General features: G+C 38.7%; 1 protein-coding gene across 4 annotated transcripts; it reads left to right on the top strand.

The window, feature by feature from the left end:
- The first annotated feature begins 375 nt into the window (after window positions 1-375).
- Window positions 376-24,936, top strand: LMAN1 (lectin, mannose binding 1). Of its 4 annotated transcripts, XM_074355482.1 has the most exons (14): window positions 376-650; window positions 3,915-4,069; window positions 4,153-4,260; window positions 5,023-5,084; window positions 6,241-6,340; window positions 11,045-11,168; window positions 12,660-12,718; window positions 13,118-13,250; window positions 14,554-14,747; window positions 14,884-14,954; window positions 19,344-19,497; window positions 21,447-21,568; window positions 21,792-21,852; window positions 24,339-24,936. In XM_074355482.1, the coding sequence occupies exons 1-13, from the start codon at window positions 413-415 to the stop codon at window positions 21,826-21,828; spliced, it is 1,557 nt and encodes a 518-aa protein (XP_074211583.1). In that variant the 5' UTR covers window positions 376-412; the 3' UTR covers window positions 21,829-21,852; window positions 24,339-24,936. The 4 variants fall into 4 exon arrangements, with proteins under 4 accessions (XP_074211583.1, XP_074211585.1, XP_074211582.1 ...); XM_074355484.1 differs by lacking the exon at window positions 21,447-21,568; XM_074355481.1 differs by having other exon boundaries at window positions 21,792-24,936.
- Window positions 24,937-27,719: the final 2,783 nt, after the last annotated feature.

The following is a 27,719-nucleotide window of genomic DNA, read 5'->3' as shown; positions in this document are numbered from 1 at the left end:
AAAAGTTTATTACATGCAGGGAGGATTGATGCGGTAAGTCCACAGGTATCAGAGCTCGAGAATTCTAAGGTATGTTAAGAGGCAGAAGGAAACTTCTTGCAGGTAGACTTCTGGTCTGCTCCTCCAACACTCCACGTCACGTGGAAAGAGAAGCGTGAAGTTCCATTCCCGCGGTGGGAGTGCAGAGAAGGAGCGTGCAGACCGCGCAGCCTCCAGGCCCCCCCCCCCCCCACGTGCCCCCGCCCACAGATAGTCCGGGTCCCGCGGCTGCCTGGATAGCGGAGGCCGGGGGCGGGGCTCACCCTTGCCCCCGGGGTCTCTCGGGCTCCGCCAATCAGCAAGCGCCCTGTTGGCCGTCCGCAACGCCCGCCCCCCTCCCCTTCCCGCTGGCCTCCGCTTTCCAGAATCCAAGATGGCGGGATACAGGCGAAGGGGTCCTCGGGCCGGACTTCGGTCGTTTTTCTGCGCCTTGCTGCTGTCGCTCTGTCGTTTCGTCGGGGGCGACGGCGTGGGAGGCGACCCCGCGGCTGCTGGCGCCGCGGGCACTCCAGCCGCGCAGCCGCATCGCCGTTTCGAGTACAAATACAGCTTCAAGGGACCGCACCTGGTGCAGAGCGACGGGGCCGTGCCTTTCTGGGCCCACGCGGGGAGTAAGCCGGGGCAGGGGGTGGGGGGCCCGGGTCGTCTCCCCCGCCTTGTGCCCCCTCTGCACCTTCTCCCCGCTGCACACCGTAAGCGCGGTGGAGGGGACCCTTCTCAGCAGCCCCTCCTGCAGGCCGGCTCGAGTCTGCAAGGTTCCCTCCGCCTGCCTCCCCCGTCTTTCCCACATTCTCTCCATCCCACCTTCCTCCTGGCCTCCCTTCTTTGATGTCGTCTGTTCTTTCCATTTGGTAGAGGTTTTTTGTTACTTCCTGCACTTAGAAGTACTCTCTTAAACTCGTTTCGAGGCATCAAGTTTCAGCCTAACGCCACGTCTCAAGGGAAAACGTCCCGCGCCACAACCCCTCCCCATCCCAACCTGAGAGCTGGTCTTGCATCCCCCTGCCTTCTTTCCCCCTTCTCTCGGCCCTCCCTTGCTTTTTTCCCTCCGGTATTAGCCATGCTTAATGCTCCAGGTTGTATCCGATGCCCCCTGACGGCTCCAGAGACGGCATATGCTGGCTTTAGAGTAATCTTGAAGTCTGTGTCAGAGGACATTCTTCTCACCCTATTGGAATTGTCCTTAAGTTTGCCTTTCTTAGTGACTTTTGTCTTCTACTGACACATTATTTAACTTAATAGTCACACTCGTCGCTTTATTTAGTAGAGGAAGTCGTTTTTGTTTTTTGTTTTTTGTTTTTTCCGGTATTGAGAACTTGAGGCTGAGAATAGCATTATGTGTACAACTGGGTTTGGTTTTTGTGTTTGGGCTTTTTTTTTCTTTTCAGTCTTTTGGGGAAAATTGAAATAAGCCGTGCACCATATTTTATTCACTCTTAAGTGTGTGACACTGTTAGGAGGTGAGAGAGCCTTGCTAGACATTTACATACGTGAAAGAAAACGTCTGTACTTTAGTGCTGAGGTGTCACTGCTGACTAAGGAATCAGCCGTAGCACTCGGCATGCTGTAAGCTCTGTTCAGTGACCATCAGATACAACCTTTGAAACACGTGACAAATGCCTTTATATGGGGTAAGAAGCGCTGGCAATTTGAATTCCATCTTTATGTGTTATTAAGCAGTCACTTATATATAGTTTGTATACATCGTTTTAGATTGTCCAGTGCTTGAAACAAAATGTTCCACTTACAGAAAGTAATTGCTGAATAGGAAGCACACTTTTAGGAAGAGCTATTTCACTGAAATTAATGTGTAATTCAAAGGCATAAATTTCAATTTGACTTAACGACCAAGTCATTAAGTATTTGAAGTGGAGTGCAATTATTCTGTTACTCATCAACCATTAATTGTATGCCCACTCATCTACGGTGTAGAGCTGGTCATTTGTAATCAAGGTAGCATTTTTCTTAATACACAAAGATGATGCAGGTGTACCAAACACAGGTTTGGGGGATTTTTGTTTTTCTTCTTGGAATGATAATGAATTTTTCAAGTAGTGGTGATAAATTTGTTCACATTTTTTTCACTTCGGCATTTCTCTGTTGTCCTCTTGCTCTTCTCTCTTTTTCTCACATTACGTAAAATAGCCAATTAGGAGTATTAATCAACTGCTTAAATTAGTTAAATTGACTTTCTTTACAGAACCTGTAACCAACTAAGCTTTTCTGCTGCAGAAATGTCAGATAATGTATGTGGTTAATTAAAGCTGTATGGCTAGATTGAATTTGAAATAAAGAGATTAGAATTTTAGCCATGATTTTTCTATCTGTTGACTCTGGGAATCACTGCTGTGGATATCCCTTGCATTCGTTATCCCTGTAATTTTTACAGTCTCACGGTTTTTTTACTCCATTGATTATATTTTTGTTGTTTTCATTTCACCCTGAGATCCATTATTTAAAACAATTTTTTAAATAACGAAATTTAAGATTTAATTTAAACACGTCCCTTTACATCATCCCCAAATTAAAACCAAATCTATGGTGTTCCTTTTTCTTAATTCTGATGTCCTTTTGTACTGTCAGTACACATCCTTGGGTCCATTAGGGCAAAAACCCCCAGCAATTTGTAACCCTTTATAGCTCTCAGAGCTCTTTCACCTTCATTCTCTGATTTGATCTTACTAGGCAAGGCAGGTGTTATCTCTTTTATAGGTGAAAAAAACGTGTTCAGAAAGGTGAGTTCCTGGAAGTGGTTGCATAGCTCATGTGGCTAGAATAGAACTCAAATCCAGGTCTTCTGATTCTGTACCCACTGCTCTTTCCATGATGCCTGCCCCCAAACGATTAAGTGTTTGAAAGTGATGGTGACAAAGTGGCTGAATTTACTAAAGTATCTGAACTTGTATTTTTTTGTCAAGTTTTCCTACCTGTAAAGAGACAATACAGTTATTTCCTAGCAAGGATGTCAGAATGTCAGAACTCGTTCATATCTGAGAAGGTGTGCTAGAATTGTTCGTAGTTACCTCATAGGTGCTTTAATAATTATCTAGTCCAATAATAGGAATAGCTAACATTTACTGAAATATTTGTATGCACTTATATAGGTACTTATATCCCTGTGAGGTTATTAGAGAATTGGATAACTTGCCTATGATCAAACAACTCGTAAGTGGATGGAGATGAAACCACCATCTTGGGGATCACTGTTCTCTATGAGAATTTGCTCATGCTGGAGAACTGTTTGATGAAAGTCACCTGACCCTCTCCCTAGAGGAATGTATATATGCTCCAAATTTTGCATATAAGTTTTGGGGTATATATGGAAGTAATTGAGCCCAGCCCCTTCATTTTACAGGTGAACATATGGTGAGCCCAAGAAAGTAAGAATTACTTGCTCAAAGTCACACAGCTGAACTGAGGCTAGGAATAAGTCTCTTGATTCCTAGTGGTATGTTCTTCTCATGTGTTTGAGCTTTATGACATTTACAAGCTGGTAAAAAATACATTTAAGTTTTTAAAATAATACACAAATTTTTGAGATATTTGAAGAAGATTATGAGAATCTAATAGTTGATTTGCCTTTTAAGCCATAGTTTCCTCTCTTCTGCCCCCTGAATGTTTCATGTATAGTTGTAGCTTTAATCTTTTTTTTTTTTTGGCAGAGATATTTCACTATTCAAAAGATAAGGGGGGTGGTAGAAACCCCTAAAATTTAAAACTTGGAACTATCAACATGAAAATTTTTCCTAACAAAATGACTGTGCAGGTAACTGAGTTAAAATTAGATCTCTATAGGTGTATAGCAGTTTGGTGATGATTCATGGAGTCTTACCTAATTATAACTTAAAGCTTTTCTTCCCTGATTTCTATTCTAGATGCTATTCCAAGTTCAGATCAGATTCGAATAGCACCATCTTTAAAAAGCCAAAGAGGATCAGTGTGGACAAAGACAACAGCAGCCTTTGAGAACTGGGAAGTTGAGGTGACATTTCGAGTGACTGGGAGAGGTAGAATTGGAGCTGATGGCCTGGTATGGTAATTTCTTTAACTTAGGAAATGTATATGAGTGCATATACCACTAGCCTCTAAATGTTCTCTGTTACATATTTACAGGCAATTTGGTATACAGAAAATCAAGGCTTGGAGGGTCCTGTGTTTGGATCAGCTGATATGTGGAATGGTGTTGGAATATTTTTTGATTCTTTCGACAATGATGGAAAGGTATATTTGTTTTCAGGACTGTTACCCACTTCAATATTAACAAAGTTAGGCTGTGAACAATATAGCTTTTTTAAGTTTTCTCAGTTTAATAGTAGAGGACTCTCCAAACTATATTTTAAGTGTGATGACTAGTCTATATTATAGCTGGGAATTTATAAATTTAAAGCTATAAGTTCATGATTTGTCATATACCAACTTGAGGTCACAATGGAACCTTCAGTCTGAGAACTTTACCCACCTTCCCCACACCCTGTTTATGTTTAGTAATTTTGATGGATCAGCGTGAGTCCTTTAGATGTAGGTAGTAAAACAGTCATTGTTTAGAAGGTTATTACGGTTTGTTTTCATGAAAATATGTGCATTATGCATTATTACTACTAGCTCATGTGTTGATATCTTTTCATATGTTAATCACTTCTGATCAGCCAATTTCCCTGAAATAGTTAAGAACAAAATGTACTTATGAATTGGAAACACTAACTTGTGCTCTAACAGCCCTAAGACTGGTGCTCTTTGCTTCAGCTGATAGTTTGCTGATTGTCAGAGGTCATTATTAACCATTTAAAGGAGAACTTTAGTATTAAACTCCTTGAATGCTGAGGCCATGTGAGTCCTATTACTAAGCTCCCCTAAGTCCCACACTAGTCCCATGCTCAGTGTCCTAGGATTTTAAAGGTGTAAGAGAACTTACAGCACATCTAGAATGATCTATAATTCTTTGATCTAAGGACTTTAAAACAAATGCATTCTCTTTATTTTTAGAAAAATAATCCTGCAATAATAATTATAGGCAACAATGGACGACTCCATTATGACCATCAAAAGTAAGTACATTTTTACATTATTCCCGATTTCAGCTTCTTTTTGGAAACCTTATAAAATATATTGTTTCAGTTCTGAACATTCTTCCAGATGAAATAAGATTATTCTTTTTCTTGAGATGTATCTTGTAACTTAGTGGAAAGGTCTTATTTTAATTTGGTTGTGTTTTAAAGTTCTTTCTGTGGACCACCTAGATTTCAAACATAAAAATGTGTTGTTTTATTTAACCTAAAATTATATAATACGTTTAAAGGTTTATAAAACATTCCTGGCTCTCAGTGATGCCAGTAGTAATGATTTTCATCTTTATTAAAAAGGATTTTTCAGAAATAAAATTTAGAGGCTTGTGGGGGAAAGGTATAGCTCAGTGGTAGAGCGCATGCTTAGCATGCATGAGGTGATGGGGTCGATCCCCAGTACCTCTGTTAAATAAAAAAATAATAAATAAGTAAGCCTAATTACCTCCCCACTAGAAAAAAGAATTTTAAAAAAATGTTTAGAGCCTTAACCAACCTAATGACTAAGAAATTTATGCCACCTCATTCAGCCTTGGTGTTGCTGTATTTGAAAGATTCTCAGTGAGCTACAAAACTTCTGAATATTTAATATATTTATAATGTGTGTGAATTAGGGATGTACATTTTTAATTTTTACATGTTTGTTTGGCTAAAAGGTTAATTTCCCCATCAGTGAACTGTAAGAAAAAATACTTTATCTGTACTCCTATTTACTGTTCCCTACCATAATGACTTTAACTGGTTGTTTTATCACAACCACCTGTTGAGCTATTTGAACTATCATGGCCTCCCCGTTGTGATTCTGCTTATGCTGATTTAGGGTAGGATCTAGGAAATCTGCATTTTTAAAGCACAATCTGTGATTGTGATTCTGCCGTAGTGTCATGTAGAAGAGCATGACTGCCCTGGCCTGCAGCCGTGGTAACATTGGCTCGTTACCCAGAGACCTGACCCGAGTCACAGGAAAAACTCATGTGGCAGCTTTGTGTCTTCTGCATAAATAACTTCACATATCCCAAGGCTTTGTCATCACTTGATATTATTGATATCTTTATGGACATTAATAGTTTTAAATAGTGAGTTTTTAAATATTGAGAAGCTTTCTTAAGTTCTTGCTTGTCTTCTTTTCCTCATACTATAGTGATGGTGCTAACCAGGCTTTAGCAAGTTGCCAGAGGGATTTTCGTAACAAACCCTATCCTGTCCGGGCGAAGATTATATATTACCAGAAAACACTGACCGTAAGTAGCATACATTTAGAGAGAATCAAATCAGTGGTATTCTAGTATGGTTTCTCATTCTGAATCTTTGATAGAAACTAAATGCATTTTAATTCGGACACTGTCCATGTCCTCATCAGTGTTACTATGAGAGAGCAAATGATTCAGAGCTCAGTGTGAAAAGTGGTCATGTGTTGTCAAGTCTTGCCAATAGGTTTGCATTTAGTCAGTAAATGTATAAACATCCTACTGTGTGCTACCCAAGTATGAGTAAGACAAGTCATTTTCTCCAAAGAGCTTGTTGTCTGTTGGAGGAGATGCTTACTTAACATTAGTACGCTCTGTGATAAATGCAACAACACAGATACCCTAAAGGGGTCACGAGGGCAGACTCCTGCAGCTGTCAGGCGGGCGTGGGCAAGAGCAGGAATGGTCTCAGCTGAGCTGCACCTTCAACGGAAGGAGGAGTTCCCTAGATGGTGCATATTCCAGGCAAAGGAAACAGGCGGAGGGACTGTTCAAAGATTTGGGAAAGGTGAGTAGTTGGTTTGGCTGGAGGATACAGATTTGGGAAGTGAGGTTGAAAGGCTGGGAGTAACAAGTCTCACAGGCCTCATGTAGTTCATCCGATAAGGGACCGTTTAAGGAGTTTTAAGCAGAAAAGTGAAATGATCAGATTTGCAATTTGGGAAGGATGACTTAGGCAGCAGTGTTCTTATAACGGTATTTATGAAAGGAGCCAAAAACAGGGTGTTTGAGACTCCTTGACTCTTAATGGGCCATGCCCTGTGCTTGGTACTTTACATGCAATTTCTCATTTATGTTTCTCCTTCCAGTTTTATTGAGATGTAATTGACATGCAGCACTGTATAAGTTTAAGGTGTACAGCACAATGATTCATGTACATCGTGAAATGACGACCACAGAGAGTTTAGTGAACATCCATCATCTCGTGTAGATACAAAATTAAAGAAATAGAAAAAAAATTTTTTCCTTGAGATAAGAGCTCTTAGGATTTACTCTTTTAACCACTTTCATTTTTAACATACAGCAGTGGAAATTATATTTATCATGTTGCACATTGTATCCCTAGTACTTATTTATCTTTATAACTGGAAGTTTGTACTTTATGACTGCTTTCATCCAGTCCCGCCTACCCCCACCCCCACCTCTCTCTGGTAACCACAAATCTGATCTTCTTCTATGAATTTGTTTTTCAAGTAAAATTGACCTACAACACTATTGTTATTCCTGATATACAAGGTAGTGATTCAGTATTTCTGTACCTTTCAGAGTGATCACCATGGTAAATCTAGTTATCTGTCACCATACAAAGATATCACATAATTACTGACTATATTCCCCACGCTGTACAGTTCAGACCCATGACTCATTTATTTTGCAGCTGGAAGTTTGTACCTCTTTATCTATTTCACCTATTTCTCTCCTTCCAACCCCCTCCCCTCTGGTAACCACCTGTTCTCTGTGTCTTTGATTCTGTTTCTATTTTGTTTTTTAGATTACACATACAAGTGAAATTATATAGTATTTGTCTTTCTCTGTTTTCTTTCACTTAGCATAATACCCTGTAGGTCCATCCATGTTGTTACAAATGGCAAGATTTCATTCTTTTTTTATGGCTGAGTATTGTATGCACGTACCACATCTTCTTTATCCAGTCATCTATCGATGGGCACTTAGGCTGCTTCTGTATCTTGGCTGTTGTAAAGAAAGCTGCAGTGGACCTGGGGGTGCATGGATCTTTTCTAGCTAGTGTTTTCGTTTTCTTTGGATAAGTACCCTGGAGTGGAGTTGCTGGATCCTGTGGTAGTTATGTTTTACATTTTTTGAAGAATAATCTCCATGCTGTTTTCATAGTAGCTGCACCAGTTTACATTCCCACCAAAAGTGCATTCTGGTCAGATGTACAACTAAATGGTACCATTAACTCACCAAGAAGCATCGCATTTGTTTGTGTTTGAGGGAGGAGTGGGAAGGCAGAGCATTGGTAATGAGGTTAGTTGTAGACAGACTGAATTTGGGGTAGTATTCAGGTGGATCTGTCCACCTGGCAGTTAAAATACCACATGAACTTTACTTTTTTAAAGATGCCTTCAATACCTGGTTATATAATACTTGTAAGTAAAGAGTATCCTGTATACATTTTTCTTTTCCCAAATCTCATGATCTAGGCTAGCCTCGCATTCCTTTATATAAACTCTGAAAAAGACAGTTCTTTGGAAAACTTTGATAGGCTCAGTTTTAAATTCCCAGCTAATTTAGAGACCTCAGAAGAGAGGCAGTGTCCAGTCTGTTAGGAGTAACTTGGATTTCAGTTCAACTGTAATTATTATACATCCTGTACAGTTTCATCAGGTCACGCTTACCTTCATGTAGCAGAACCCAGACACCAACCATGGCAAGTACGGACACACGAATTCATAGATCACAGGGAGGCTGTCTACGTGAACCTACACAGGCCGTCAGCCCTACCAGCAATTTCCAAAATAATAATCCTGCAAAATGTACCCCAAAAAGAGGTCCCTAGTTAGATGAGGTTGGGAGGACTGTGCATACTAGCACATTAAAGGTTCTGGGAAGTCCTGAAATAAAGAAACCTTTATTGAAGCCCTCATTCTTTTGGGTTATTGGACCATGGAGTTCTCTTTTCAGTTGGGATCTGTGAGTGTCTGTAGAGCCAGTGTTCTGAAGAATACATTTTAGAGAGACTTGGCTGGACACCTGACTGTGACTTAATGGTCCTGGCCTTTGTGTGTTTGCTCAGTCTGCTGTCCCTTCCTGTAATTCTCCCCCCTTCCTTCCTCTACCTGCCAAGTCCTGCTTGTTCCTGAACATGCTTGTTCACCATCCCTTTTCCATCAGATTTTCCAAACATCAACTCATAATGATCTCTCAAACTCTTAAGTGTTTTTTTTTTTTCCTTCTAATGCTTTTTGCCCTTTAAAATATGTTGTCTTGAACTGCTGGTTAACTATGGTTTGTATGTCTTCTCATCAGTATGATTGTACACTTCTCAGTGCAGGCATATTCTGTGTTCCTCCTAGTCCCGAATACAGTGCCTGTTTTAGGTACTCAAGAAATGTTTACCGAATGTCCTTATACCTTTAGCTCCCAGTTGTTTTGAGCTTCAGAGGGAAAAACAAAGTAAGGTGAGCAAGAAAAGCTGTTAGTGAAGGAAATACAGTCAAAACAAGATTTTAAATACTGCAAGAGTCAGGTTTAACAGCGAGTTTAAGCTGCAAGATGAGTAAGGAATGTTATCAGTGATCTCAGAGAAGTGTTGCTGGTATCAATCACTGTACCTGTACAGTCGAGCCCTCACACCCCTCCAAATTCCTAGTGCAGTGACTACAGTGTACTTTTTTTTAGAGAATTAGAACTAGACAGTTAACAACATTCCTGATGGATTTTGAGTTTGTTGGAGTTGAAGGAAAAAGTACTGAATCACTAAAAGTTTTCAGTATTAAAATAGAATGTGATTAACTTAACACTTCTCTTGTTTCTCTCAGAGCCAGATGTGTTACTGATAGTTGATTTGAAAGACTGTAGAGGAGAACCAGTTGTAAATGATGTAAACTCAAATAGGAACTCAATGATAAATATTTTACAGAAATACTAGCATTAGTCCACTAAATGACGGGTGACTTTTTAAATATTAGTAGCTCACGTCTCTGTCCTTTGCTACATAGATTAAAGCTTCATATTGACAGGCTTTTACTCTCTTGCTGATAATTTGGACTGAGTACTGTCACATTTTATGAATGTGACTTTAATTATCATTGACAAAACTGCATTGGAGGTGATGTCTGAAGTGTCCTTACTCTGGTGCCGTGTACCTGCACCTCTAGTCTGGTGACTCTTACTTAGGGTGGGGCTAGTGATGGGGTTGCCGGAAGTGAAAGGTATTGAAGAGGCCCCACCACTGCCTGAGTGGGCTCGTGAGACAGATCTTCATGTCCAGGTGGCTTCCTCTGCTTCCTTTGAATTCTGAGATTCCTTTAAGACATTTAGAGTCATTACTTCAGAAATACATTCTGCAGAGTAGAAACTTGTGTCTTTTTAGTTTTTTCATTTTCTGCCTTTTCTGTCAGTATGATTTGTCACTTTTGCTGCCGTTCTGCTAACTTAGGACAGTCCAGTTACCCTCCCCTGATTTAGTGAAGAGAGGCTCACTACTTGCTAAGGCAATCTGATTCTCAGCTAGCTGTAGTAAAACTTGTCAGTTCAGCCGGTTCACTGTCACTGCAGTTTCAGAGCAAGCCTGACCCCTCTTCTGTGTGAACCATTCAGAGGACGTGGCCGTGGTTCCCTAAGCCTTCTGTAGAGAAGGTGAACCACATTCTATTATAGAGAGATTTTCATGGAAAGTTACCAGGTTTTTCTTTTTAAGCCTAGGGCACACAGCCTAGGGCAAAAACCATTTTCTTAAGCGAAACATCTTATTGTATAATGATACCAATATGATTATTTAGTGGATAAGGGATTACCCTTTAAGATAATGAGAGAAAGCTGATAACTTTTAATTTTTTTTCCAATTTTATCTAGATGTAATTGACATACATTGTGTAAGTTCAAGATACAGCATAATGATTTGAAGCTGATAGCTTTTTGACAGTTGGTTATTAGGCCAAATAGTCATAAGCTGACTGAAATTCACTTTACAAAAGTGTTTATAAAAGCTGTAGCTACCGTATATCTTTCTAGGTAATGATCAATAATGGCTTCACACCAGATAAAAATGATTATGAATTTTGCGCCAAAGTGGAAAATATGATCATCCCTGCCCAGGGGCATTTTGGAATATCTGCTGCAACTGGAGCTCTTGCAGGTAAGTCTTGCTGTCTTTTAATATATTAGAAGGTTGTGAATTAAATTTCATTGGGAATACTGTATTTTGGAGATGTGCAGCCTTGTTTACTTTCAACCTTTAAAGACTTGATCTGTGGTGCCGGCCTTGGGGTCTCGGCACTGCTGCTTCTCTCCTGTAGGTATCCCATTGGCTGGGGCTCCATACAGGTACGTAAGTGAGAATATCAGTTTTGGGTTTGGTATGTTCCGGTGAAGGAGACATACTTAAAAGTTCAATTGCCAAGTGGAGTTGTCACGGCACATTTAAATGAATTTGGTGGTCTGAGGAAATATTATTGGTGACTAAACTTCCATGTGTGGTGATAAATGAACTTACTGGACATTAATAACATCTTGTGTTCATATTGCATAATGTTTTTTTTAATCATTTTCAAATACATGATTTGTTCCTTACAACAACACAGGGAGGGAGGGAAGGTAGATCATATTTACCCTATTTTTAGGTGTTTGCCAAACCTTGGATTAAAGGACTTTCTAAAGATCACATGGCTAATAAGTCAGACCCAGGCAGGACTTGGTGTAGATTTCTGGCTCCTGGGTCCAGTGCTGTATTAACACTTGCCCTAAAGTTACCCAACCTGCACTGTAGTATTGCAGCTTCCTCTACTCTGGCTGTACATCTAGATCTCCATAAAATGGCAGAAACCAAAGAAATTGCTGTAGTTGAAATTCATTATTCTTGTTTTATGGATGTGACACTAGCCAGGATGAGTATTTTAGTTCAGTGTTACAAACTTTGACCTGTTAGCTGTTTTTAGCTTAAACATTTTAATTTGATTTCTTAATATGATTTTAGGTAAAATGAAATTGTTAATATCTGCTATATGAGGGAGACAAATATAAATGATGTATATAGAAGAGCAATCATATCCTCTAATCGGGGTGCTGTGAGAGTAAAAGGAGATGCAGTTAGTGGTGGCAGGATGACAGGGAGAGACCAGGACTGTCCCAGTGAGCCAGGACCGAGCAGGGTCATGCGCAGAACAGGGAAGTAAGGCTAGAAGAGGTGAGTGCTGTAAGGTTTCAGAGACAGGAACAGGAAACACATGAAGGATGGGATTTTGTCTCCCTTGACTGGAACACAGGCCATGAAGGAGATTTGTGGAAAAATAAAGGATCTTGGTGCCAGGATTCGGAGTTCGGGCTCGTTTTGACCCTTCATTTGTTTGTTCTTTCCTTTATCAGATATTTATTAAACATCTGTAATATGTTAAACACTGCCAAATGTACTGGTTTAGGATTTAAGAAAGTGAATTTTAGCTTAGTTGTAATATAAATCTTTCAGATGAATTTGTTTCTAAAGCTCACAGAGCACCGTTGCCCTACCAAATTAAAGCTAATTTTTGTTATTTCCCTTATTTATTATTTTAAAGGAACAGATGTTTATAAAGTGAATTCACAACCATAAAAATAATCTATTATGGAACTTTTTCTTTCTTTTAATTTGTAGATGACCATGATGTCCTTTCTTTTCTGACTTTCCAATTGACTGAGCCTGGGAAAGAGCCAGTAAGTACACTTTTTTTTTTCCCTCCCCCCAAAAAAGTTTATTTGCAGTTTAATGGTATTGCCTTGTAGCTGAAAACTTGGGAAGACTGAGTTTGGGTCTTGTTTCTGCCAGTTACTACCATGTGACCTGGTACAAGCTGCTTAACCTCTGTAACACTCCATTTCTCCACTGGTAAAACTGAGATGCTGGTACTGGCCACATTTATGTCTTATGCATTAAAGACTGTGTACTTCTAGCAAGCGCTCAGTAAATGGCAGTGGCTATTATTATTTGTTGTTGTATTAACAGGAAGAGTAATTTAACCTTCCCACTAGTGGTGAACTAGTTTAACATATATTGTTTATTACTTTCTTACTTAAAAATTTTTTTTAATGATCTATTTTTAAACTCCAAAAAAGCCTACACCGGATAAAGAAATTTCTGAAAAAGAAAAAGAAAAGTACCAGGAGGAATTTGAGCATTTTCAACAAGAATTGGATAAAAAAAAAGAAGAATTCCAGAAGGACCACCCTGACCTCCAAGGGCACCCTAGTGAGTTGGAGCAAAGCTGTCCTCAGCTGCCACCAGTAGTTGTGGCATTTGTGTCACCTGGCACTTCATTCTTCTCATCTTCTCTCTCTTACCTGGCACATTCCAAGTAATTTCTGGAAACAATTCTTAAGCAAATCTTCAGTCTTTACAAGGCCTGGAGATTGAAGTTTTTACCAGTAAGAGTGTGGCTTAGTGCACTGTGCAGTCTGGAGCACCTGGCTGAGGGGGAGTGTAAGCTCCGTGAGGGCAGGGTCTTGTTTCTTGCGTTACTGCTGTGTCCCCTGAACCTGATGGACAACGGCAGTGCTGATGTAGTAGCTGACACCCAGTAAATATTTGTTGAATGCAATTGTCCAAGGTTTCTTTCTTTCCTTTTAGTGGCACACAATTACCTTATTAATACAGAGTTAATACTTAGCAAAACTATTGTGAGAGTAATGTGATTACCTGGCTCTCCTCTTGCTACTTAACAATTCTGGACATTAAAGGTTGAAAATTTTTAAATATTTGCCTAAGCCAGTGTAATTAAGTACTTACATGGGCTACATGTCAAAAATAAAACAAGGCCAAATAGAGTGGCTGAGTAATCTGCTGTTATTACCTGGGTTCCCCGTCTGTACAGAGGATCAAGGCTATATCTAATAAAGCTGGGGAGCTAGCTTTTGAACTAAGTAGTATGTGATTCTCTTAAGTGTTAACAGTGTGATTCAGATTTAATGAAGGCAAAAATGAAAGATAAATTTCATTTTTTTCTTAGATTTGTTTTAAACATCGCATATGATATGTAGGTATATCCTGAAGCTAATTATAGTAAGTGTTTGAATGAAATGACCTGTTTTCAGCAGTCAGGAATGAAAGGAAAATCAACTGTTCGCATTTCCACTTATTAATCTTTTATGTATATAAAATGCACAAATTTTAAGACAATAGTTTGATGAATTCTAATAAATGTGTATCCACCTTTAACTATCAGTCAGATCAGTATGCAGAATATTTTTATCACCCCAGAAAGTTCTCTCATGCTTCTTTTCAAGTCAGCTGCCCCCTCCTCAGAGGCAACCACTATTTAGATTTCTATTAACTGAGATTAGTTCTGCCTGTTCCTGTAAATAGAATCACATAGTATATTGAAAAGAGAAAATAGTTTTTAGGTGTAGCTGCATGTTTACCTTTGGGGAGATCTGAGCACTGTGTTGATGATCTAATTTTAGTCTAGGTTGTACTTTGGTCACTTGCAGTAATTTGAAAACTACAGATGTGTAGAGGTGATTCTAATAGTTTTGATTTGTTATTTCCATTTCAGCGGATGAAATATTTGAGAGTGTAGGAGATCGTGAGCTGAGACAGATCTTTGAGGGACAGAATCGTATTCATCTTGAAATCAAGCAGCTGAACCGACAGTTAGATATGATTCTTGACGAACAGAGAAGATATGTCTCTTCCTTGACGGAGGAGATCTCTAAAAGAGGAGCAGGAATCCCAGGGCAGCATGGACAGGTGAGCTTTCGGAATATGCAGATATACCCTAGGTAGCCTTTGATGGAGGAGAAGTAGGAAGCAAAAGCTACTGTGCCCTGTGTTCTGTATAATGAGGATTATTGAGGTGACTGGTCATCTTTTGTTTTTCCTCCAGACCACTCAACAAGAACTGGATACTGTTGTGAACACTCAGCATGAGATTCTGAGACAAGTAAATGAAATGAAGTAAGTATACAAAAGTAATGTTTGAGTGTTACGTGATATCTTTATCCTAAATTCATTTCTCTAAATATGCAAGCACGTTGTAAGATTCCAGCATGAGGGTAAGAATCATGTTCTAGATTATTTTATAAATCACGTTCTAGATTATGAATGTAAAGTACAGGGATTTTTGAGATTTAGAAACTACTAACATGTCCAAATGTTTTAATTGTTCCAAGCTAGAAAAGGAAAAAAATGCTTTAACATCTTTTTTAAAAAGTTTGTTGCTTGACAGCCAGTATTTGTGCATTTCTAAAATATAAAAAGAATTTGGGTAATACATACACACACACACACGAATGTTACTCAACCATAAAAAAGAATGAAATACTGCCATTTGCAGCAGTAGAGATTGTCATCTTACATGAAGTCAGACAAAGGAAGACAGGTATCATGTATCACTTATATGTGGAATCTTAAAAAAATTATACAAATGAACTTATTTACAAAACAGAAACAAATACATATAGAAAACAAACCTATGGGTACCAAAGGGGAAGCAGAGGGGAGGAATAAATTAGAAATTTGTAATTAACATATCCACACTACGATATATAAAATAGATAAGCAAAAAGGACCTACTGTATAGCACAGGGAACTATATTCAATATCTTGTAATAACCTATAGTGGAAAAAGAACCTGTTACATATATTTTGAATCACTTTGCTGTACACCAGAAACTAACACAACATTGTAAATTAATTGTACTTCAATTTAAAAAAAATAGTTGAGGATAATACAAGAGCCTTCTCTCACATCCCCATCACCCAGTTTCAGCAGTTATTAATAACCCGATTTTGTCCGACTGAGCCATTCATTGTAAAGTGCCCCCATCGGCCTGAGTTTTAGCCAGTGATGGCTGGAGCCTAAACCCACCATTTCATTAGAGGTTGAAGAAGGATGACACTCTCATGCTAAAATTCCCTCTCCATTTGAAAAGAATTTCTCTGATTACTTGTTATCCTGAAATAGTTCAGGAAAGGCAGAATAAATACTTTTTTTCTTGTCCTTTTCAGAATAACAAGTTGGTGCCCTGGTAGTGTCCAAGGTTAAATGAGGAGGTAGTGAGAGGTGATGTTTATTTGTTTCAGCTCAAGGATTTTAACATATTTTGCTGTTTTGATACATTAGTCTTTATAATTGGTGTTGATTGTTTCGTCTGTGGCCGTAGCTGTCCCTACAGCTTAGCTTCTGTGTCCTTTTGCTACAACCCCAGTAATCTTTGGTCACTTCCTTTCAGGTGTAAGACTTTCCAGGCTTCTCTGGGACATTTCTGTCCCACACATGGCAAAGGCATTTTTCTTGGAACCCTGGTCTTTTAGTGGGAGACAGTCCAGTGCTTATGGCTACTGGATTGTTATTGCTGCTAGGCCTTTTCAGTGGACAGGGTTACAAGTGTTTTTTGAACTTAGCTATTTGTATGTGTTGGCTTGTGCCATTTGTTAATTGGTTTTATTTTTTAAATGTTGATTTCAAAGTATAAATGTTTTTGGTGCATAGGCGGCATTTAGCATTTGATGTTTACCCAGCTTATTAACTGTTGCATTCTGGTTACTATGCTAGGCACTTTCATGTGAATATTTTCCATAGTCTGGGACCTTGCTCTTAATTATCCTCTTCTGTACCCTTCAGCCTGTCTCTGTCCTGTCATATTTAAGCTGTTCAGCCACCTTTATTCATTCTCGATCATTGCTTATTTTATTCAAGATAGTCACCACTCTCTTCAAGTGCCATAAGCACTTGAAGCCGACTCTTCAGCTGACTATTGACTCTTCCTGGGAGGTGACTTTGTCTCCTCCTCTTCTATGCCCCACTCTCCATCCCCACCCGTGTCTCCATCTGCACGGCTGCTGTCCAGGCCAGTCCCTAGCGCTGGATCCCGTTTTGTCTACTTCTCTGACCCTTGCTCTTTAGTGATCCTTGCTCTGTCTTCTACCTTTGACTTACCCCTCAGGGTCCCATCTTCCATTTATAAAAAGGGCTTGCTCTTCCATGATTTAAAACTAATCAAAACAAAACAAACCTTTAATTGACCCTTTTTATTTTCACTATGGCTTCTCTTTCCTCCCATTCTAGTGAGTTTCTTAGAAAGTAGAACAAACCACCAGTCTTCACTTCCCCACAACTGTGATTTGTGCTTAAGCAGCTGTCTTTCTGCAGTCATTGGTGCTGCAGGACTGAAGACCTCTCAGTCTTCATCCTGCTGGACTTTCTGTAGCAATTGACACTTTCACGCGCTCCCTCTGTCTTGAGACATTTTTCTTTCAAGGCTTCGGGCATACCACTCCCTCTTGGGTGTTCTTTGGCCTCTGCTGCTGCTCAGTTTTTTTCATTGGTTGCTCTTTCTTCCATTATTCCTTAAAAGGTGTTTTTCTGTAGGCCTCTGTCCAGCCCTTTTTTTCATCTGACCTGTCCCTTTAGCAAGGTCTACCCTCCTCCCGTCACAGCCCCACCCTCACGGCAGCCTCCTGTCCTTTAACACTCAGCTCTGGGTGCCCAGCTAAGTTGAATGCGTGTTTCTTCATGGAACTCCAGATGTGCCTCTGTCATGTTGCTCTCCTGCTGGACTGTTAGTCTCAGCAGGGCAGGGATTTTATTTTTATCACACAGTTTATATCCCTAAAAACTGCCTGGCTCATAACATGTAGCAAATAAACATTAGAATCAATAGGCAAATAAATGAAATGATTTAATAGGAATATATTAAGTGACTCAATCTTTGTGTATTAAAGACATTTATGTATATCTAAGCAAGTTCATGCTCTGAGAAGCTGTATTTTAAAATGCAGATATGTGAAAAGGTTATATATTCTGGGATGCTTTATTTTTGGTAAGTAATTTAGAGATAGTAAAATATCCTTAATTCAGGTTTAAATAGAAAAACCCTGACTCATGAATTTTCTTGAGCCTGTGTGCTATAAAAAGAAATTTTAATCAATACACTTATTCAGAAAGCACTTGAGACATTTTGTAGCAAGTTTTAAACTCTTCATTACTCATGTAAGTCAAATAGAATTTTAAAAAACTTATTCAGCCTGACATACCATGTTATTTCTAAGCAATTTTAATTTGATTTCTTTTAGCAAAGCTTTTACTTTTTGAAATAAGTTAGATAATTTATGCATTCATCCAACTTGAACTATAACTGTTGGAGGCACTGTCAGAAAATCAGAGACATCCCTGTTCTCAGGTAGCTTGTGCTCTCTGAGGGAGAAAATCCGTATACAGTAGTCCCTCTGTATCCTTGGGATTGGTTCCAGGACCCCTAAGGATACCAAAATCCAAGGATGCTCAAGTCCCTTATATAAAATGGCATAATATTTGCATATAACCTACACACATCTTCCTGTATACTTTAAACCATCTCTAAATTACTTATAATACCTCATGTAATGTATTGGTATTAAATAGTTGTAAATCCAATGTAAACGCTATGTAAATAGTCTGTGTGTGGCAAATTCAAGTTTTGCTTTTTAGAACTTTCTGGAATTTTTTTTCCTGAATATTTTCAGTCCATGGTTGGTTCAGGCTGTGCATGTGGAAACCACAGATGGAGAGAAGTGTGTGTGATGTTTAGGAAGTAGTTGCATTTGACAGGGAAGGCTCAGAGGAAGGAAAATGAGAGGTACTGGTCCTTCCATTTTAGACCTTCGCTCTTGGAGGGAGGAGTCAGGACTAGAAGGAGCATCGCAGACACAGGGCTTTATGTGAAGGATATTTTCAAGGAACAGCAGGAGCCAAGACAGGTGAAAGGGAGTAGCAGGAGATAAAGATGGGCTGCAGAGATTCTGGAGACCCTTAGGGGCTTTAAAGATTTAAGCCATTTTCAAACATACACAGACGCAGAACAGCATAGTGAACCTCAGCCTCCCCACCAGTCAGCTTCAGCATTGTGCATGTCCCATCCTGGGTTATCTGCCTCAGCAAAAAACCCCAGACTTGAAGATATTTCATAGCACCTCCGAGGGGGCTAGTCAAGGGCCAATTCTGAAAACCTTTGGATGCGCAAAGTTCGGGCACCCCAGGCCTGACAGGTTAATCCTTTACTTACAACATTAACACCACTTAGATTTAAGTTCATTAAGAGTATCACACGCTATGTTATTCAGTAGCCATTTATAATACTGGCTTTATTGGTTTAACACAAATTTAGTGTTATTCTCTATCAGATTAGGCATCCTTTATAAAGTATTTTCCAATCTTGAAGACAATTTTTTAAAATACTGTTTTTGGGGTTTTTTTTTTTTTTCCAATATGATACATGGGCTTAGAAATGTAACCAATTGAAATCTGTGACCAAAAAAATTGTCTTTCTTAGTGATTCCATTGTTTAAAGGGCTTTTCTATTTCAGGAATTCCATGAGTGAAACTGTCAGACTGATCAGTGGCATACAGCATCCTGGGTCTGCAGGGGGCGTTTACGAGACAACCCAGCACTTCAATGACATCAAAGAGCACCTTCACATAGTAAAGCGGGACATAGATAACTTAGTGCAGCGAAATATGGTAAGCTCTTTTTTCTTATAGTTTACAGTTATCACAATCTTCTTTTGAAAAGGAGGAGCACATATTGTACTGAAAATATTGTAACTGTTTAATTAATGCCAATGCTCATTTTTAGTATTAATTATCCCATGTGACCCAAATGCCTATATGCTCTACCTTGTGCTTCCATAGCCTATTAAATAGAATTTTTTAAAAATGAATTGCTATTCCAGTTAGTGGAGCCATCACAATCTCAGACATGGCTCTTACTATCAGTAATGATATGTTTAAACAGCTTTGAAAAACATTAATGTCTCTCAACAAACCCACTTGTTAGGCAAACGAGCACTGGGTAACTCACATTTCTCTCTGGGCTGTTAGGAAGCGCAGATCTAAAACTGGCTGATGATAGCTTTCTTTAGGCAAGATTTTTCTTTTTTCCAGCTACTTTCCTGTCTTACACTAAAAAAAAAAAAATAAAACTTTAAAAAAAAATGAACCAAGTAAAGTCCCACCTACACTTTTGGGGATAGCTGATAAATATTGAAAATAGAGAACATACTTTTCAAGTTTAACATGCATTAGAGACAATATTAGAAGACAGACTCCTGGTACTTTTAAGTTTTCCTTATTTACTGGCTTTGAAAACCCTTAGAAAATTCACAAATGTCTGTAGCACTTGCCTTTTCCCCTTCCAGTTTTTCAAATATGGCTGAATAGTTTTCTTAGTGTTCATTTTACCTCCCATTCAAAACATTTATTATCTAGTCCCTTAGTTCTGTTTGAGGTTATTTCCCCCCAACTTCAGCCTTTGTTGCAAAGGCCAAGTTGATGCTGTGTGTAGTATCTACATAGTGAAGAACTTTGTCCCACAGATGTGATCATGTTGAGAACAACTAATTTTAGTGAAATCCTTATAAAACTCATGAAATCCTTATCAAACTTATGTTCCATTTGGATACCTTGATGAAATCTTTGTCCCTGGTATTTAATTACCTCCTTATAATAGAAGGAATACTCACAGAAATAGGAAAAGAAATAGTTTTCAAAATACTAATTAGTGAGGTTGAATGCCAGGAAATTGGGAAGGATGAGAGCTGAGAAAAGGCCATTCTGTCTGTCAGGTAGTTCTTTGGTAGGGTAACCATGTAATCGTCTAAAACAGAGAACACTTAAGAATGAGGGTGCTGCTAATAACCCAATGGAATACTACTCAGCTATAAAAAATAATAAAATAATGCCATTTGCAGCAACATTAATGGACCAGGAGAATGTCATTCTAAGTGAAGTAAGCCAGAAAGAGAAACAAAAATATCATATGATATGTGGAGTCAAAAAAAAAAAAAAAAAAAAAGAAATGAACTTATTTACAAAACAGATACAGACTCACAGACATAGGAAACAAACTTATGGTTATGGGGGGAGGGGAAAGGATAAACTGGGAGTTTGAGATTTGCAGATAAAATAACTAATATATATAAAATAGATAAATAACAAGTTTATACTGTATAGCACAGGGAACTATATTCAATATCTTATAGTAACCTACAAAGAAAAATATGAAAATGAGTATGTGTGTGTTCCTACATGACTGAAGTGCTGTACACCTGAAATTGACAACTTTGTAAACTGACTCTACTTCAATGAAGATACGTATAAAAGTAATAATTACTCTAGTACAGCAAGTATAAACTGGAACTTGTGATCTGTGACCTCCAGGGACACTAAAATCATTGTCACTGTGATGAAGGTAAGAGCTGGACAGTGAGAGGTGGAGGCCTTCAGTGTCACCTACTCTTAAAAAGTTTGGTGGCGAAAGTTAAGGGGGTGGAAGGTATTTATGGGATGAATAAATGAAGATACTTGAGTTTCATACAATAAACCATGAGTTTTATAAGGATTTCACATTTATTTCCTTCTCTAAAATACTGATTTGACTAATTGTAATAGAAAGCTCTTTGCCTTAACAGCCATCAAATGAAAGACCGAAATGCCCAGAACTCCCACCCTTTCCATCATGTTTATCTACGGTGCACTTCGTTATATTTGTAGCAGTACAAACGGTGTTATTCGTTGGGTATGTCATGTATAGGTAAGTCTCTGAAATTTGACCCAGTATTTAAGTTACCTATGTCCATAATAGGACTCTCAGTACCTATAAAACTAGGTTTATGCAAAGCAGGTATTTCTAGTCTGTTTCACGTGGGCATGCATATATGGGACATATGCTTATCTTTATTGTATTTCATACTTCAGAAGGCATTGTGTATTTTAATTTTAAGCAATCCTGTGTTTTCCTTTCTCTTTCTCCTTAGGACTCAGCAAGAAGCCGCTGCCAAAAAATTCTTTTGATCACCATTTTCATGTGTACATCATGTATGTATGTACAAAATGTCTTTTTGAGGGAATTTAAGTATTTAAATTGCTTCATAGTCTAAATTATTAAATTTTGTATAAAATAACTTTAAACATTGAGTTGTAGTAAGAATGAACCTTAAAGACAACCACATGTAAATTTGTGCATAGTACATAAATCAGTTAATTTCTGGCCAGTAGAATACAGCCACTGAACAGAATATTGATAAATCAGAGGGTAAATAACAAAGTGGGGGGACCCCCCATATATGAAAGTTACCCCCAAGTCTCCCGATTTTGGAGGTTTCTAGCTGTAGCAAACACCCTTGGCCTCCTGCCCTCCAAAATGAGGTCTGAGAGCTACTGCCATATTTATTTTATAACTGAGGTCTTTTTACAGGCCAGAATTTCCTACTCTGAGACTCAGTGCTGCAGTCCTTGAATCTAACACAACTCCCTTTGAAATCAGACTGTTTTGTCTGAGAGTGTTAGGATCTGAATTATAGGCATCAGAATGTTTATTGAAGTATTTTTTTCCCCTCTGATTATCAATAGTATATTTCACTTTTAAAGGAAACTTGGGGGGAGAATTAAGAGCTGCTCTTTACCTGAGAAACCATTTAGGTGAGAACATTCCTCTGATAATGGTTTTTATGGGTATTTTGCCTGGTAATGTGTTCATTTCATGATGGCTAATATTTCTGAGTGCATTCCAATAGTGTATATTCAAGATTATGAAAGTTACTCTGCATGTAAATGGGTAAATTCAACTCAGAGTGCATGCATGTTCAGAGGATATTTTAAGGTCACAAAACTTACCACTGCATTCTGATCACGCACCCTGGTGCTTGTGACTGTCTTCATGGAAATCAAGGCGACAGTAGTAGAGCATTGTTAAAGTTTTTGAAGGCAAAATCTGAAAAACAGCATTAGTACTTCTGATTTCTCTTTTCATGCCAGAAATAAGGATATTCTGAAGCACTTGGTAGTAAGCTTAACCTTGAAATGTCAGGCTGGAAGGGGGTGTTACCGGCTGTGTACATAGTTCTGGGTATTATAGAAACAATCTGTAAATGACATTTTAAGATGCAGACTTAATTTTGTTTTCGCAGCTGATGTAGATGTTGAAATACTCTTACTTTACCTCTTTTAGCTGAAGTGGTTATCTTTCACTTGTTACAGAATCCAAAACACTTTTTCATAAATAGTACTATTTAGTTCTTCAAAACCTTCATAAATTTGCTCCCAGGTGTGTCATTTACAGGTTGAATTAATTGCCTAAAATGCCTAAAATCCATACAAAGACGCTGAAGAATTCTGCATTATAGCAATACCTAACTAGTACTGCGGATGCAGACTCTCCTACCACTTACCCTGGGGCACAGAACAAGAATGTTCTAGTGGTCACTCTCGCTGCTTTGGCCACTTCAACATAGAACGTGCTTCTACTAGTGTTTTTCCTTGTAGCATCGACGTTTTGAAATTCGTGTTTCAAAGATCCTATTGCAGAATTTACTCTTACTTCATGAAAAAAAAATTAATACCTTCAGAAGCATGTTTCATTTGTAGACTATGAAACTTGGAAATCCTTGAGATAAAAGGCTCCAGAATGTCCAGTATTACAAAGTCCGTGGTCACGTGTGCCTGAACCTGTCAAAGGAATGCCAGGTCTATGCAGTATCCATTTTCCAGGCTAAAATTCAAGAGGAATCGTTCAGTTCCTTCCTTGTAACAGTGGAGACAGCTAGGACGAAAGAACATGAGTATGAATCTTGTTTGTTTCTTACTAATTTGCTGAAAATCACTCAAATAGTTCAGGTTATTATTTGAAATTTGGTCTATTTTCTTCAAAATCATTGACTTTAAGTAGCTCATTTCTGTAGAAAAGTGCTCTGTGAAAAAAAATCACTGCCAGGATTCTTTCATTTCTATACTGTTTTGTATAATTGAATTTAACATCTCTCACACCAGCAAGTATTTTACAGGTGCCTTGGATTAAAACAAAATTAATTTTAAAACTGTAGTGTCTTTGTGCTTATGCCACTTTGAAAAGGTGAAATTATATAATGGCTAATACTCTTATTTAATGTACCTATTTGTGTTCTGTTTGAATATTTTATTCAGCTTGAAACTTTACTATGAGGCCACAATATTTTTTTATGTATTAAAGGAATATCAGTGTTTCTCTAAGTGTGGTCTGTGGACCATCTGTCCTGGAGTGCTTGTTAAGGATGCAGGTTCCAGCGCTCCCTTCCAAACCACCTGAATCCAAACTCAGGGGGTGGGGACTTCAGAGTATGTTTTCAACAGGCACCTTGAGGTAATTTGAGCACGCTACTGTTTGAGAACCACTAAGATGGGGGGTGAAAAGAAGTAAGTCTTTTATTGCTGTAAAGCTGAGCTGAGACCATAATATAACATTTTCATTGTCAATGACATTAGCAAATGTGCACTGATTCTGCTATACTTACACTCTACTACTTAATAATTTTCTTTTGGTTCATTAGCAACTACAAACTGAACTTGGATTGCTGCCTGTAGCTCTTAGTACTTCGGTTGATGGCTCTTAAACTTAAAGTCATCGTCAGATCATAGACCAGCCATGAAAACCCCCATCTTCAAGTCTGCCTGCTAAAGCTTTTTGCTTCCCTGGTTGTGATTTCTCTGACATTTTATCTCAGACAGTTGTACTTTTTGATAACTTGGGGAAAACAAAAATTACTTGAATAAGGGATTGCCTGACCCGCTGCATTGCAGAGGTACAATCTTTTTGTAAAGAACATCGATGACAGTTGTGAATATTAAGATGTGATTATCTTTTCCTGCCATGTGCTTATCACAGGGAGATAGTGAACAAATTATTATATTGGGGATTTTTTTATTTATAAGATCTAATGTAAAATCACCACTTACAACTTTTTAGATCTGTATGTTGCCTGTTTAATATATTTCTTTTAAAGTTTAAAAAGGGTTTTCTATCCACTGTTAATTTCAATTGGATAACATTTTGTCAAGTGTTTTTTTCCTGATTGTTACTTGATGCTAGCTGGAATTCAAGAATTGACATTGACCTTATTCAAATAAAGAAATATTTTAGTAAGTTTCCTCCTTTTTCCTTCATTGATCTTGGGTAATAAGTAGTTATTTTCCAAGCAGGCCCTGATTTGTGATAGTATTTTGTCAACTGAAAAAAATGCAGTGTGAGAAGTATGTTTCATTTGGGGCAAAATAACAGCTACAGCCCGGGAGACATCTCAGCTCCGAGGAACTGCTCAGAAGAGGCAGAGGGGAAGGGAACGCCAGTATTAAGGATGATCTCAGTGAAGGGGGTGTGTGCAGTCAAGCACACATTTTGTTAGAGGCTTGCTACTAGTCACGAAGAGCAGATGTCGCCATAATGATGTTAGCGCTTTTCTAGATATGAGAAGATTCAAGAATTTGGGCTCATAAAATCTTCTGAAAATATCTGTCTGAAGGCCTGTTCCACCAGTTTTCCCAGAGCACAGAGCGCCTCAGCCCTGATCTCCACCCCGAACTCCTTTCAGGGAGCGTTGGAGGTCAGTGGCTGCAGCTGCTCATGATTTACTCCAAGCAGAGGTAGAAGGCAAGTGCCAGCGTGATCCAGTCCTTGTAGCGGCAGGTGGCAAGTGCCAGTTTTTAGCTGGCAGGGACCCATCCTGGTCATAAATTCAACCGTGGTTTGGGAGGTATTTCATGACCGTTTCATCCCATAGTACTAGGAATGCTCATTCCTAGGTCACACAAGGATTTCACTGATAGGCCCCTCAATGTGCTATTACAGGACTAGGCCTTATTAACAGCAGCCGAAAGTCTCTGGACCACCTGTCTTAGTCTGTTGTGGTCCAGGAAAATATTCCCACTGTTGCTTCTTCCCATAGCCAGAGTTGCGCTACTACAGTAACTATGTGTTTGGTTAACTGCTTCAAGTCACCTTGTCATCATCTTATCAGAGGCTCAGTCACACATTTGATAATGCAAGAAACAACAATTTTGTAAAACAGGCAACATACAAATGATATAGCTAGCAGTATTCGTAAGGTCATAAGTGAGAATTTAAGCCAAGAACTTACCTTGGGTGTGGTCCAGTGTACCCCCCAGGTCATCGGACTTAGTCTGTTCTGTACCAGTCCTTATCTGTAAGGAAAATTGTTACACAGGCATCATTGATAAGGGGCCCAGCCAAAGTTTCCTAGTGTTACCAGGGTGGTTATCCTTAGTATAGTTTAATTGTATGTTCCAACATGAGGGCGCCTTTAAACTTAAAATGACCACAGCCTGGGGTTAACCATGGAAGTCTGTCCCGCGATTGAGGGATGTGATACTCTTCGGCTGAAATTTTACTTGTTGCTTTGATTGAGCTAGAGCAACTCTAAAAGAAAACTCATACTTATGGCCAGAGTCAGAGCAAGTATTACTAATTGGCCAGGGGAGGGGATCCCACCTACTAACATCAGCAGTGACCTGCCTGAACAGAACGATTTCTTTTTCTAGAATAAATTTCCTAAGGGCCATCCAGTGAAAGCCTTGGAGTAGGCAGATCCAGCAAGGTAACCCAGAAGTACTGGATATAGGTCACTGACCATAAACCTAGTAATTGGACTAACTTTAACTCTGCACAAGATTGTGAAGTAGTTCACAAGCAAAAGCGTGAGCAGTTATCAAAGAGGTTGGTATAGAGGTTGGTGCAGCATCTTGGGTCAGCTGTCTACCTCGTGTTGTAGTCTTCTCATCCTGGTCTGGTAGTTTCTCCTCTGAGCATTGTTTTACGGTGATTGAGGTCAGCAGTCTTCTATCTATAGGCCAGTCCAGTGCAGGGGCCCTTTACAAGTGGAAATATTAATCCAACAGTCAATTCCCTTCACTTTCACTTTGCATGAGCTAACCAAGAGTACCTGATAAGGGTCCTTCCACCTAGGTTGAAGGTAGTCCTTTAAAAGATGTCTTTCCCAGTATGCATAATCCCCTGGTTGCAGGTCATGGGCATCTGATCTTCATCCAAAAATAGGATACTGAGATAAGCTTCAGAAACAGATTGTTCCTTTAATAGGTCAGTTAAACTTACAATAATATAATAGCAAGGAGCTATCCGGGAAGTGAGTCTTGGGCAGTAAATACAGACCTCAGTTAACGAAACTAGACTATTCAATGAAACAATCTTTTTTATCTCTAAAATTACCCTCATTTCTATAAAAGATAGCCAAATTAAGACTAATTTGTTTGCAAGATAAGTCTGGTTTCAATAAACTTGGCCTGATGATTTATATAAGTATAATTGATAATACAGGCTTTTTTTTTTTTTTTTTCTAATTGGCTTTGCTGAAATTTTTTATAAGGGATCTCAGATTGAACTTTTAAAAAGGCTTTTTGGGGCCAGGAAAACAACACCAAGGGCTTGTCACAGATTTTGCCTTACAGATTTAGGTGAATTCTTCCCTTTTTGAGGTCCAAAACTTACCTTGAATATATTCCTGTACCTGTTAGGAGATGGCCTACCTAATTTATCTTGTAAAGCTGCTGAGAGCTTAAGCATTTCCAGTCTCTGCAGGGATCAGATAGAGAGAAAAGGTCAATGTTTGCACTCTGCTTACAAATGTAAGATTTACCAGATTGCTGTAAATCATAATTAGCTTGAGGGGGAAGGGTTTCCTTACATGGGAAAACCGATTAAAAGCCAGTAATATTTCAGACAGAAACCATAAAAATTATAATCATATTCACTAGTTCACTCAATCCTATGTAACTAATCCTTTCTGTTAACAGTTCTATGAAGCCATCAGGTTTTCCACTGGAATTCTTAATTTCTTATTCAGTTCAACATTACGGTCTGAAAGTTACCAGAAAATCTGTACTTGTCAAAAAGCCCTTTC

This window comes from Camelus bactrianus, chromosome 30 (assembly GCF_048773025.1).
Source record: "Camelus bactrianus isolate YW-2024 breed Bactrian camel chromosome 30, ASM4877302v1, whole genome shotgun sequence".
NCBI lineage: Eukaryota > Metazoa > Chordata > Mammalia > Artiodactyla > Camelidae > Camelus > Camelus bactrianus.
Note: the sequence above shows the minus strand (reverse complement) of the source record. Positions and strands in the feature narration are given on the sequence as shown.

Bases quoted from the DNA above. Each gene is read 5' to 3' on its own strand.
- LMAN1 (XM_074355482.1), top strand. From the start codon at position 413: ATGGCGGGATACAGGCGAAGGGGTCCTCGGGCCGGACTTCGGTCGTTT. The intron at 6,341-11,044 runs GTAAGTAGCATA...ATATCTTTCTAG, and splicing joins ATTACCAGAAAACACTGACC to GTAATGATCAATAATGGCTT. The intron at 14,955-19,343 runs GTAAGTATACAA...TTTCTATTTCAG, and splicing joins AGACAAGTAAATGAAATGAA to GAATTCCATGAGTGAAACTG.